This window comes from Alligator sinensis, unplaced genomic scaffold, assembly GCF_000455745.1.
Source record: "Alligator sinensis unplaced genomic scaffold, ASM45574v1 scaffold675_1, whole genome shotgun sequence".
Lineage (NCBI taxonomy): Eukaryota > Metazoa > Chordata > Crocodylia > Alligatoridae > Alligator > Alligator sinensis.
Genome location: NW_005842594.1, coordinates 253393 through 267759, shown reverse-complemented (window position 1 = coordinate 267759; position 14367 = coordinate 253393). Strand labels below are relative to the sequence as shown.

At 43.8% G+C, this 14367-nt stretch overlaps 1 protein-coding gene across 2 annotated transcripts in view; it reads right to left on the bottom strand.

The window, feature by feature from the left end:
• TUBGCP2 (tubulin gamma complex associated protein 2) overlaps positions 1-12885 on the bottom strand; it is a 53778-nt gene extending 40893 nt beyond the window's left edge. Inside the window, exons 1-6 of one of the 2 annotated variants that reach the window (XM_006032924.3) lie at positions 12616-12885; positions 11508-11694; positions 5391-5519; positions 4281-4457; positions 2385-2544; positions 473-680 (exon numbers count right to left, since the gene is read on the bottom strand). In XM_006032924.3, the coding sequence (XP_006032986.1) occupies positions 473-680; positions 2385-2544; positions 4281-4457; positions 5391-5519; positions 11508-11657 (824 nt within the window). In that variant the 5' untranslated portion in view covers positions 11658-11694; positions 12616-12885. The remainder of the gene's footprint in view (positions 1-472; positions 681-2384; positions 2545-4280; positions 4458-5390; positions 5520-11507; positions 11695-12615) is intronic. The other variant, XM_006032925.3, reaches the window with a different exon arrangement.
• Between the last annotated feature and the right edge of the window lie 1482 nt (positions 12886-14367).

Below are 14367 nucleotides of genomic sequence, written 5' to 3'. Positions count from 1 at the left end.
GGGGGGTGTCAGCAGGGAATAGGGAATACTCTGTTTACCAGGGTGTCCCTCAGGATTACTAGAAAACACTGGCCATAAAATGAAGGAGAGTAGATTTAGATTGGACATCAGGAAGAAATTCTTTATGGTGAGGGTTGCCAAAATATGAAATGGGCTTCCAAGGGAGGTGGTGCTTTCCCCTGCCTTGGAGGTGTTCAAAAAGAGATTAGACAAGCACCTGGCTGGGGTTACTTGACCCCAGAACTCTTTCCTGCCCAGAGCAGGGGATTGGACTCAATCTAATAGGCCCTTTCTGACCCTAGATCTACAATGGGTTTCAACTTGGGCAGTTTCTAAACTATGCAGCAGGTCTCAAAAAAAAATAACAGCTGCACATCATAAATGCAGATTTTGTCACTCCAAGCTGTGCATCAGACCCTCACAGGCAGATAGATTTATCCTGTTACAGGAAAAACAAATGAGAATCTGGTACCTGGTCACAGTGGAGTAACTTGCAGCTACAGGAAGAATCCTGGTCACCAGTTCTTTAATTGACATGTCCAAATTGGGGTCCACTAAGAAAGCTCGATTCTGTCTGCCTATAAGAGGCTGTGCTGTGATGTGTCTTCCATCCACACCAATCAAAACATAGAGCAAATCCTCCACAATCATGGACTCTTGAGAAGCTAATGGTAAAGTGCCTGTTTGATAACAGAAGACAAAAATAAAAATATATGAACACATTACAGAGCTATTCTCAGTGACACTCCATTTATTTGGTGGATGGGCTTCTTGCCTGCCTGCTTTTAGTGCATATATATTGACACACACAAAATGAAGACATAAGGACTCACCTGACATCCAAGGCCAGGAGAGAAGAACAAGTTTACATTTGTTTTGCTTCTCTGACCTTCCCATCTGGATCATAGATACTAATTTAACTGCACTTGGCCTGGAAAGGTCCAGTTCTTGTCATATTTTTCCCATAGGGTTGAAATATTTCAAGTACAGAAGAAAAAACACCAAGTGCCACAAAAACCCTCTAATGTAACAAACCAAACTGGATACTGCAGATTCCAAATCAGAGGGTATTAGAGCAATGCAGTGTGAAGCACCCATACATCAATTCTGGAGAAGTAGATGGAAATCACCCAAGAGAGACCAATGCCAAACAATTAAACATAGAATCCTTTTTGGTTCTTTATCAGATGATTAAAAAAAATTGACAGTCCCTATTCTTGGAAGTTGGGGCTCAGCCTCACCTATGCCAGTTTCAACCTCCATCTCCAGGTGGACCACAGAGGTCACAAGAGTACAAGATTCAGATCTTTCCTTTTGAAAAAGCAAAGACACTGTGAGGAATGTCCAGCAGTATGGCATTAAAAAAAATCTGGGTTTTCTTTGGACCGTAATTTAACTGGAAGGCCAAGTTACTCCAGCAAGCAGAAATGAAATGAAGACACCGATCTGGGTCAGAGCTAAACAAGGTAGATCTCTGCTACAAGCTCCTGTTAAGCCAAGTCTTTGCACGAGTTTTTGACACAAAGTAGGACCATCCAAACATACCATCTTGGGACAGTCTCTCAGACCGATGTAACCAAACCTTTCTGCAAAAGCAGATTCTCAAAGTCTTTTGAGAATTTACCTTGAACACTGCACAAATCACAACCACTAAGACATAAAATGCAAAGCATTACACAGGGCAAGAGCAACACCAACCCTGTTTTTTGGGAGAGGGGGGTAAGGGTCAGGAGAACAAATAAATGACATTTCAACAAATCCACAGAAAATACACACACAATCCACTGATAATCACAACTAGCTCTGAAGATTTAACACAGACGTAAGTAGAGGCTGGCTCCCTTACTGCTATGGGTGCAATGACAGTACTCCAAATGCTCTGGCTGCATAGATTGGCATGACCTTCCTATAGCAAGGTTATAAGGAAACAATAGCAATAAGGGAAAAAAGCTGAAGAAATAAAAGATTTTTTCCCTGATTTGAAAAATGCACCTCCTATACACAACCTCAGCCCTTCTACTAATAAATGCCTATTACACTTGTGTTGCAGAATACATAACTCAAACAATATTACCTCCTTTCAACACATTTCTCAATGGTTTGAATTACCTTATGAATGGATAATACATTTAATAATTTTTCAACAAACTCACTGTATTATCATACCAAACCATCTGTAGTATCCAATTAAGTTTTAGGGCTCGATTCACTGATAAATACGAATAAACAAAGGTTTAGAGCTTGTCTCTGACTCAGTCTCTTCCATTACTGAGTTACTTAGAACTCAGATATTTCCCAATCAAGAATATGCAGTAAAATTTTAAGATCATAGAACAAATGTATTGTAAAAATACTCAAATCAATTTTGCCCATGTGGCACATACCTATAGGCAATGTTGTGTCAGTGCCTAAACTGGAGCCAATTAAGAAATCCCCAGTGAGTGCAGGTCGCTCATATACCCAGGCTGGAAATACTGGAATAGGCTGTCCAGAATTCTTCTTGTTTTGCTTGTCTCGGAGAATCTTTCGTGTAAGCTCGAGAGGCTGCCAGCAAGGAAACAGAAATTTCTTTAAAGGCTCAAAATACTTTTTATGCCTTAGCACAGGGGTAGACAAAATGCGGCCCGCGGGCTGGATGTGGCCCACTAGGCCATTCTATCCAGCCCATAGGATCTCCCCAAAATTTAGAAAATAAATATTAATCTGCCCTTGGCTGCCTGTCATGCAGCCCTCAACGGCTTGCCAAAACTCAGTAAGCAGCCCTCCATCTGAAATAATTGCCCGCCCCTGCCTTAGCATTTCAAGCCAGGCATCAAATACAATTCTCAAACTAAGCAATCCAAGGAAAAGGCTTGGAAAATTGACTTTTCAGAAATATCATGTAGGACTGCTACTGCTTTTATTGTTGGTGACTGGACTGTAGGGCTGTTTTTAGAATTGTAGAAGTGTATTATTTTCACTGAGTAAAAAACCAGTAGCCTGATTTTTCTCTCACACCTGTCAGTTCTATGGCTCAGTTAAGAGAACAGACAGAAAGGCAGGTTGCCTTTCACAACTAAGTGAGATCAGCTAATACCACTTAAGATATTGTTGACCTTTGCCATTTTAGGTAGGTTTGGCCAGTGTTCCAAACAAGCTGATTATTTAAAATGTTATTTTTCACTAGTTACAAATTCATAAGAGTAGAGAACTGCAACATGATCCATAAAGAAACCACACCTTCTAACTTGTGAAAAGAATAATTTGTTAATTTACAAATATTCAACATCTGAACTGCACACTGTAGGTAATTCATGGCATTTTCTATTCAAATGAATTGCTCCCCTAAGACTGGTAAACATGTGGCACCATTCAACAGTGCGCAATCCCAGAAACCCGTAGCATATGCACTGGCTTATTGTCCACTAACAACTCCAATAAGAATGCACATTGTGACTTTTGCCTTTGCTATAGTTCAAGGACACCAGGAAAGGAGTTGCACTACATATTAAGTGTTGAGTAGGTTGAGGGCACAGTATGAGCTCGATTCTGGATTTCTGTATTCCTGGGGCTTGTAGATGTGCCTTTACATGTGGGAACAGTTTTGAAAATTAACCCAAATAAAATGAGGATACAACCTGATAGTGAAACGAAGTGCATTAAACCCTTGTGTGGAAACTTAGGCTGCTTGCAGACATGGAAACGAGAAGAAACTGGTACTTTCCTTTAAACTTGGCATGCTCCTGCACTGAGCCCAGTGCATACCCAGAAGAGGCAGCACATTAGTTGCACTCAGCTTTCCCAACAGCTGTATAGAGCAGGAGCTTTAGTGGGGCTTTTTAGGCACATTTATCTAATAGCTGATTGAATCAGCTTTAGCTAAAAGCACCAAAATGCCCCACTGAAGCGCTCACTCTCTACAAAGACTGCAGAGCTGAGCTGAAATAATGCGCTGCTGCTTCCAGTAGAGTGCATTTTCCCCCCAATGTTGGTCAATGCCCTTTCATTCAGAATTAGATTTGGCTTCATTTGGTTTAGCTTAATTCAAATTTGGAAGGATCCAACTTATTTCACTTTGGTAATGAATTAAACAAAACTGAATTAAGTTTACTTGAATTCCAAATGGAAGTGTTCGCACAGGGATTTAATGTAGTACACAGTAGCACAGCTTAAAGTAAATTTAGATTAACCACCCGTCTTGGAAGATATGCTGCAAGATAGTAAAAGGCAAGGGATGAAAGCCCCACAGTACATAAATGCGAGGGTAGTCTCGTGTCCTTAGCCCATGAAAAGGAAAATACCTGCTGTACACTAGAGTTGGTGGCCATACTGCCAAGCTGTCTGCGTAACTCTTCAAGCTCCTGCAGAGAGATCTTGGAAGTGGTTGCTGGAATGATAAAGCTGCTGCTGCTACCAGCAGCAGCATTTGCTGCAAGATCTGCCCGCTCCTTAGCATTCTGCTGCAAATACTGGAGTGTCTGTAAGCACATAACAGCAGAAAGAACATCTCTGAAAGTAGGGTCAACTGCCTAAATCTTTTCACCTGCTGTTGTTACAAATAACCCCTTAAAAGGGTAACAGATTTCCAGTGGGGGTGGGGAGTGAATTATTTTCCTGTGAGTTTACTTTGTGTCTGACAGCATTTTCTTCAGAGTATTGTTACTCTGATAAAGTGACTAGGGAATAAGGCAGAAAGGGGGGCAGCACTTGTGAATTTTTCAAACAGGAATAATGAAAAACCTTTTAAAAATGAGACTGTAAGACCACAATTGTCAGATAATTGAAAATGCAGAACATATGTTAACTCATTTTAAAAAACCTAAATGTATATGGTGTCCAGTGAAAAGCTGTATCCATCATGAATTCCAGCAGCATGGAACTTGTAATGTGCAAATAACTGCTTCAAGGGCAATATTTAAACAAGAATAATAAAGACTTGCAATACAAATTGCTCAATGCAGAGATACGCAAGTGTTTAGTTTTTATGCTTAATTTTCTCTTCACAAAAAACCCTACACTCAAGTGCTTAAGCACTTCAGAGCGATTTAAAAATAGTTAAAACTTCCTTATTGTTTCAGTTTTACAATCATTCAGAGACACATTAATACCTTCTTAGAGCGTAAATGGAATGTTTTTTCACCTTAAGTCAAAATGTCTTGAATAGTTTATTCTAAAAAATAAAGAGAAATTCCCCAGAAGTTACAAGTAAGTGAAGATGATGGGGAAAAATGCCTGCCCCCACAACCTTAACTAGCACATATATTACCAAGGCATAATACAGAGTGCAAGTGTGTTGGTTCAGACATTTTTTTCTGAACAGTGTTGTAAGAGGATGCTCTATCAGTACAGATACTGCTGGTATGACCAAGTACTCTAGATCAAGCCCATGGTAACGTGGAAATAAACAATACCTCTTTGTCTTCTGTGAGTTTTGATAGGAGATACACCAAAGAATCTAGATTTCTTGTATTTTTGGATTTCAGCTCATCATATTTCTTTAAAAAGTCTTCAGGAGTTCGAGAAAATTCTGCTATCTTAACCTGTAAATCACCACATTTTAATAATACAAATTTAAGCATTAATTCCTATGATTTTAGAGGGGGGAAAGTTTCACATCAACACTTTATAACAGAAAAAAAAAAGAAATACCAGATCTCAACCAGGGTATCTGTAAATAGCTCAATTCTTGGGGAGTGAACTTTGCAAAGACCATTCAAACTCAGTCTACAGAAAAACCAGCATGCAATCGTAACACCACATCAAAACTCACATGTACAAGTAGCCAAAAAATGCCAAGAACTGGCATATACCTTCTAAAAGGCATTGTGGCTAAGTTAATGACACTTAGGACGACATGAGAGATTTGGGTTCCATTCCAGGTTCTCTCAGTGGAGGAATGACAGGATTATGAAAACTTCTTCAAGAACATAACTGTGAAATGCAGAGATCAATTACTGCTCAGATGTGAGAACTTAGATTGCTGGCTTTCCTTTAGGCCAAAAGGTATTTTGTTCTCTCTCTCTCTTACACAAGTATGAGCAGGATCTATTTGACTATAAAGTATGAAATACTTTTTTCCTTCATGCATGCTACTAAGATTTTATCTCTTTCCATCCTTCTCTGAAGCATCAGATATTAGCCACAGCTAAGGCTGTGGATTTTAGGATCACAGGGTTTCATAGTTGGTAGGGTTGGAAGGGACCTGAGCAGATCATCAAGTCCAACCCCCTGCCATGGCAGGAAAGAGTACTGGGGTCAAACAACCCTGGCAAGGTAATTATCTAGCCTCCTTTTGAAGACCCCCAGGGTAGGAGCGAGCACTACTTCCCTTGGAAGCTAGTTCCAGATCCTAGCCGCCCTGACTGTGAAGTAGTGCTTTCTGATGTCTAGCCTGAACCTACTCTCAGTCAACTTATGGCCGTTATTCCTAGTTACTCCTGGTAGTGCTCGGGGGAACAGGGTCTCTCCCATTCCCTGCTGGTCCCCCTTGGTAAGTTTATAGATGGCCACCAGATCCCCTCTCAGTTCAGGTCCCGTAGCTCCTCCTCGTAGGGTCTGCCCTGCTGCCCCCTGATCATGCGAGTAGCCCTCCTTTGGACCCTCTTGATGCCGTTCACATCCCTCCTGAAGCGCGGCACCCAGAACTGGACGCAGTACTCCAACTGCTGCCTGACCAATGTCGCACAAAGGGGGAGGATCACCTCCTTGGACCTGCTCGTGATACATCTGTGGAGGGACCTCATGAGATCATTTAATTCAGCCCCTTGCTCAAAGTAGGTATACCCCTAAATAAACCATCCCAAGCAAGTGTCTGTCTAAATTGCTCCTGAAAATGTCCAAGAATGGAGATTCCACAACTTCTCTAAGTAGCCTGTTTCAATGCTTGACCAACCTCAGAATCAGAGAGCTATTCCTATAATCTCTAACCTAAATTTCCCCTTTGAATCTTGAGGCCATTGTTCCTAATCCTGTCCCCTATGGCCACAGGAAAAAAAAGCCTAATTCCATCTCTCTGTAACTTCCCTTCAAGTATTTGACAGTTGTTACCAAATCCCTCCCTCCCTCTTCCCTTCTCCATGCTAAATAACCTTAGCTCTTTCAGCTTTTCTCAGTAAGTCATGCTTCCCAGGCCTCTAATCATTTTTGAAAACTGGACACAGTACTCCAGGCGAGGCCTCACCACTGCTGAACAGAGCAGAAGAATCTCTTCCCTTGCTTTGCAAGTGACACTCTGGTTAATAAAACCCAACTAGGCAAGGTTCTTTGGGTAGATGTGATATCTTTTATTAGACCAACTAAGTAGTTGGAAAAAAGGTTCTTTGCAAGCTACCCTGGAGTTTTAAAACAGCAAAGACATGCCTGAAGACAGGTGATTGCACCCAGAAGCTTGCAAAGAACTTTTTTCTGACTATTCAGTTGGTCTAATAAAAGATATCACATCTACCCAAAGAACCTTGTCTGTCTATGTCCTTAGACCAGAGGCAGGCAATTATTTTGGGTGGAGGGCCGCCTACCAAGTTTTGGCAAGCTGTCGAGGGCCGCATTGGTAGCCCTGCCCCTTGACAGGTGCCCTGCCCCGGTCGCCATCTTGCAGTCCCACCCCCTAACCTTTGTCACCAGAAGTCCCTCCCCTTGCCCCCGGAAATATGCCTTTCAGCAAGAGATTTTGCCAACTCTGAACCAGAAAAATAAGAAATTATATTCTAAAAAGTGAACATCTGCAGCATTCATTAATTTGCTTTCAAAAAATATTTTTGTCCTGATTTACATGCTTTTGTGTAGTGCACATAGAGGGGATTACACAATAGCTTAAAATGAAGTCTTACTCTTGTATATTGTTGGGGGGGGTGGGGATAGGTTTGTGGGGGGCTGTGGATGTGTGGGTGTGGGGTGAGAGAGCATGTAGGAGTATGTGTGTGGATATGTGGGGTGTGGGTGGGTATGGGGCTTATGGGGGGCCTGCATGTATGGCAGTGTGGGGGGGGGGGTGGCTGCATGTGTATGGCGAGGCATGCATGTGGGACTCAGCCTATGAACACACACACTCCCTGTCTGTGTGCACACGCACGCGCGCGCGCACGCACACACACTTTCTTCTAATCTGCATTTGCAGAACAGTGGCAAATAGGGCAGGCAGCAGAAAACAGAGCAGATTGGACAGGAAGCACAAAGCAAAGGAGCAGATCAGGCAGGGAGCACAGTCTGTATTTCTGATTGGGAGTTCTGGCATTTCTGCTTATATGAGGGCATTTCAGAAGGTAATGGCAATATCAAAATAAAACCATTGTGCATCCAATGATCATTTACAATGCTGCCACCACCACCAGTGTTCCCTGATGTTGTGCACTTTTCCACTTATTGCACACACAATGGTTTTATTTCAAAATTGCTGTTACTTTCTCAAACACCCGCATGGTTAAAAAAACTCAAAGATTCCTGGCTAGAATGTCTTATTTGCTCAGACTTACAGCAATCACAAAATTTGAGGTAAGAAAAGATTTTTTTTTCCTCTTTGGCCATATTAGCAACAACCCTGGGTTGTTCTGCCTTTCTCTGCTGCATGAGGCATTGTCCTCTTATCTACTGAGCATATATATTAATCAATTAGTTACCTGTCACTGCAATGACAGGATATGTACTCTTACGTCCTCTACTTTTATCCATGTACAACATCCCGAAGTTTCACTCCCTTCCCCTGTGCATTCACTTACTCTGCTTCTGCTCCCTGCCCTGTGTTTCCCCCAGCCAACCTCCCACAGGACACACAGACGCTGCAGTTTGGCCACCCTGCTGTAAAGTGTTTCTGGTGTTTCTAGTTTTGTGCTTTGTAGTCATGTGTGAAGGTTTCAAGCAGGGATTTTTAGGAATCTTTGTGTAAATGCCTGTATGCAGATACTGAGGTTCAATAACCCAGGAGGCTCTTTCCAGTTCTGTGTGTCATGTCTGAAGTTACAATTTCATGTAGCAGGAGATGCATAAAGTTCAGTGGAGCCTTGGAACACATGTAGTGCTATGTGGGAAGTCTTGAACTTTAAGAAACAGTGACTGAACTTTCAACAAGTCCCATCACACACATACAAAAGGCAATTTTCTGCCACTTTTAACTTGGTCCTCACAAGTTTCAGGCTCCTCCCCAAACACATGGGATGTGCAACAGAGAGCCTATGGCTCCTGTTACTTAGAGAGGAAAATAGGTTAACTGTGCTCAGGCAGTCAAGAGTGGGGCTAGCTATAAAGGAATAGGCAGCAAGAGCCCATAAATAGGAAGTCCCTTTGCTATTCTAGTTGCACAGCAATAGCACAATAGTAGAGTAACTTGAGGGAAGCAGCAAGAAACCTACTGCACTGCTAGCAGGTTCCAGCCATAGTACAAGACAGAGTTTTGTGGGAGAGACGAGGCAAGATTACTGCTAGGTCTGCTGCTATAGGTTATCCGTATACATTACGGGCTGCATCTGGTTCACCAGGCACTTTCATCTGGCCCATGGATGCCCACCAACGAATTGTACCCCACCCAGCCCTTCTGGCCACGGGGGTGTGAGCAAGGCATCCATATATACATACCCCCAACACACCATATTGCACCTTGTGCAGAAAGGCCCAGCCCAGCCAGCACACAGCTTCTAGGCAGGGCTGCTGCTGCCACTGCTGCAGCCACTGGGGGACTTGCTTGGTTTCCCTGCTGTCTTGCTCGCTTTGGACAGCAGGTAGGGAAGTGGTGGGGGCAAATGGTAGCTGCAGCTGGGCGGAAGCATGGAGCGTGGGGCTGGCAGCAGCATGGAGCCCACACGTAGGGGGCAGTGGGAGTACGGAGCTTGGCTGAGCAGGGTGTGGGTATAAGGGAGAGTGGTGGGGTGTGGGGACCCTCCTTCACACAGTCCCCGCTGATGGCAGCAGCAGCAGCAGGTGGGGGCCCTTTGGGTGCTCATGCCTGGCGCAGGCACTGCCACCAGCAGCATGTGGCTCCATCCAGCACTGCACGTGGTGGCAAGGAGCACAGTCAGGCCAGCCTGCCTTTACTGCATGGGGCTCCACGCACCGCATGTGCAGGTCCCAGCACTCACGCTCCACCATAGGAAGCCCTGCGCAATGGAGCCAGCTGCCTTCACTGCTCCCTGTTGTGCAGGTCCCAGGACTCCACCTGAAGTGGAGGGGAGCCCTGTCCCCTACTTCCACATGGAGTCCCAGGACCTGCGCAGCACGGAGTGGCAAAGGCAGCCAGCTCTATCACGGGGGGCTTCCCCCGGTGGTACACAAATGTGGGAGCTGCGGAGAGCCCTGCACGATAGAGGCAAGCTGGCTTGGCTGTGCTACTTGCCGCCATGTGTAGAACTGACAGAACCACAAGCTGCTGGCGGCAGCGCCTGTGCCAGCCACAAGTGCCCCGAGGATCCCTGCCTGCTGCTGCCAGCGCGGCTGTGTGCCATGAGGGAGAGGGATGGAGGAGTGTGTAGGGGGTCCCCATAACCCCCAACTCTCCCTCACACCCACATACTCCCAACATATGCACACACCCCCAACATACCCTATTGCCCCCCACACAGCCAGACTTCACCATACACCCCCCCACCAACCACACCCCACAATACACACCTCCCACACACTATATACAAGAGTAAGGCTTTATTTTTAGTTATTATGCAATCAGCTCTATATTCAGTACACAAACACAAATCATGACAAAAATAATTTTTGTAAGAAAACTAAAGTGCGTTATAGTAGGTGTTTGACTTTCAGTATATGAATTGGTTTTCTTCTGGTTCCAAGATGGCAAGCCTCCCTTCCCAAAAGGAGTATTTCCAGGGGTACAAGGGAAGGGACTTCCGGTGGCAAAGGTCAGGGGTTAGACTTCACGTCCCAATATGGTGACCAGGAGGTAAAGTACCTGTCAAGGGGTGGGGCTACCCTTGCAGCCCTCGACAGCTCACCAAAACTCATTCAGCAGCCCTCCAGCTGAAATAATTGTCTGCCCCCATGTTACAGGATGCCAAAAGTGCTTAAGTCAAAAAAAAAAAAAAGCTGGATTTTTGTTAAATGTTTTTGACAGAATATCTATTTTTTATCTTATTCCTCAAAATCGGAACCTTTTTTATTTCAGTGAAAGGCAAAATCCAGCCACAGGCAGATACCAAGCCATGAATTTCTTTGCTGTAGCAAATTCCTCTTATTTTAACAACGCTTCTGAGAACAGAAAGCCAAACTCCCTCCCCTCCCTTCCTGAAATATGATCTTACTTTTCCTTCCTCTTCTGCTGCAGACCAGATCACCTTTTCTCCCCACTGCCAGCCTCACCTCAGCTTCACTTCCTGTCGGACATGCTGCAAAGCAGCAACAGGGCAGGATACCCTTTGTTTTTCTACTAACTTCGCTTTGAATTTCTCTTTCTTTACATGTGATTCTGCTATTACTAGAGTCAATGAAATTTCTGCAGTGACATCAGTGAGAGTAGAAACCTTTGGAAGACCAACCTCTAATTAAAACTTATCTCAATTATTATTGCAGCCTAGAAAAAGTCAAGGCTACCTTACCTTGGCACTGTGCGCAGAGACAGTTGTGGTAACATAAGGAGTTCTGTTCTTTTGCAGAAGGTCTATGTATACTTCAGCTCCTTCTCCTCCATGAACACGCAACAGGCTCAGCAGCTCATTGACATCATGATGAATACGAAATTCACTCATGCTTCCACTTGCGGTTACAAATTTCAAAACACACAGACTGTAGAGCACAAAATGAACCTCTTACCATTATGACTAATCAGTCAGGGTAAATTTTTAAAGAAGGATTAAATGCTTAAGGCACAGGTTACACTTAAAATTTTGCCAGCATAGTTTTATTGATTAGAAGATAGAATAGGGAAAGTCATACCCGCGACTGACATAGCTGACAAAAATGATATAAATATAGTTAGAATAAGTTGCTCTAGTATATCTATTCTTAAACTGTTTCCACTAATGAGGAATACCAGCATAGTTCTACCAGTACAGCTATATTGGCTAAACAAGCCATGTCCCATTTTCCAAAGTAACTTTGATACTTAAGGGACTAAAAGCCTATTTACTTTCAATGAGACTTTGACTCTCAAGTATTTAATCATTTCTGAAAATGGGACTTTGGGCATAATGCATAAGGTGCCTTAATAATCTCACATGTAGACAAAACCTTAAATTCCTACACCACTTAAACACTTTGCATAGTACTAAGTAAGTGCTCTTCAGTAAAGACTAGATTTGAAGATGTCTCTGCATGCTGGTAAGGGCTTGCATACATGGTTATCTTGGTATAAGAATATGCGAGTCCCTTATAGTTACTTTTGTTTCCCAGCAAATGCCCAAATAAGATGTGAACTTAAATGATAAAAGCTGATTTAAAATAACTGTCTATGCAGTGAGAATTAACTGGCATAAATATTCTGGTATAAGACTTAGCTACTGCAGAACAACTTCCTCCTCTGGATGCTACTCTGAAACAGAAGCGACTTATCTCAGAATAAGTGTCCACATGAGGGAGCTACTCCAGAAAGATGAGAGTAGAACAGCTATTCTGATATCTCCCCACATAGGCAACCTGTTAACAAAATCAATGCGAGACAGTGTGCAAAAGTGAAAATATCCCTTTTTCTTGGCTTCTTCCACCTACCATATTTAGCTCATCTGATGGACAGATCCAGAGCCTCTCAGTAGTTACACTGATAAATGTAAAGTATGTTTTGTGAACCCACTGATGCCGATGTAGTCCTCTCCAGTTACAAGTTGAATGGCAGAAAGGCCACTAACCAACAGTGCATTGCAAATGCACATGTCAAATAAGAATCACAGGAGAAAAGCAAAGAACCTCAACAGCAGGAAACAAGGAGCAAGTTGTTATTAGATACCAAGCTGAAGAGCATAGTATGGAGACCTAGATTAGATAATAGAGAAGAAAACAGTCTCAGATGTGCCAGGCCTGTCCCTGCTTTAGTATTCTGCTCAACTCACATGAGCAGACTGAAGCCTTATCTAGACTAAGGTATGCTAAGAGCCTGAACAACATCCAAATCCTGGCCTAGAAGAGGCTTGAGAAACTAAACATCACAGCAGATGTTCTCAGCTTTGACAACCCAAGGGGAGATTTCTGCCTGGCTCTGCTTACCAGAATGTCTGGGACCAGACAGCAGTTGCCCACCAGAAGATGTGGGCATCCATACATTTCTTGTGGCTCTGAGCAGCTCAAATTCAGCAGCTGTGCTGTCAGAGTACAATGTGCAACCTTGGAAGGCACCAGGACAACCATCAAAAGGCAGAGAGGGGGCCACATGTCTTCTGCCAGCTGCCAAGCGCTGGTAAAAGTCACTTAGTTTTGCCAACACAACTGTAGTTCTGGGCTGCAGAGTCTTGCCAGCCAAGCTGGACACAGTTTCTGCTTATTAGCATCATGTATTTTCTTGAAGCCTCAGAGAGATTAATGGCTACTGGGAAAGAACTTACTGTACACTGGGTTAATTTAACACCGTGTTTGCTTTTAGCTTCACTGGGAATGACCAGCAAAAACTACTATAAGAAACTAACATACTAACAGCAAATCTGAAGGGAAAAATAACGCTAAGTTTAAACAGAGAAGTTAATTTCACATTTGGGACTAAAGTACGAAGGAAAATCCTGTTTCAGTATAGCAGAAAACGAGGGATTTTGAATTCTTGTGAGTAAATAACTTAAGTAGAAAAGGGCCAGAAAAAGAAAGAACACAGAATCCGTAGAAAGCCAGAAAGGCCCTGCTTCAGCTAATAACAACATCAGACCCAGTCTAGGGAGGACAGGACAGGACGCACAGGGATAGCAGAAGCAAGGGACGTGTCATCTCAGTGCAGAGCGAGTCACAGCGAGCAGGGCTGCTGCCGGCCCGAGATGTCCCAGGTGCTCGCAGCCCGGCCGGAACCGTGAGGGACGCTGCAACCCAACGTGGCAGCCAAGCTGCTCAAGGGCTTTGCACAGGTGCTCCAAAACTTTTTTAAATAAATGTTTTGTGTTCTGAGCCAAATCAGCCAAACCAAGTCCAAATCTGTGAGTCAGTCCAAAACCATAAGTGGCCCCACAACTGGCAAACATCCTCCACCCCCACCAGGAGCTTCAGATATTTTGAGGCTTTTGGCGGGCATCCTATGGGCAGGCCCAAGCCCGGAGGCTCGGGGTTTTGATGCCCCCGAGTTTTGCTTGCCTTCAGCCATATGGTCGCAGGAGCAAGCTAGGGAGGAGCCTCCCATTTCCATACAGTGGGCTTTAAGCTCCAACACCTCGGCGTACTAAACCAGGCCAGAAGAACAATTATCCCTGAGAGCCTTTAAGGAAAACCGCCTGCAAGGACCCATATACATGGTGTTTGAGCTGCCGCCTGCCCCGCTCTCAGACACTTCCA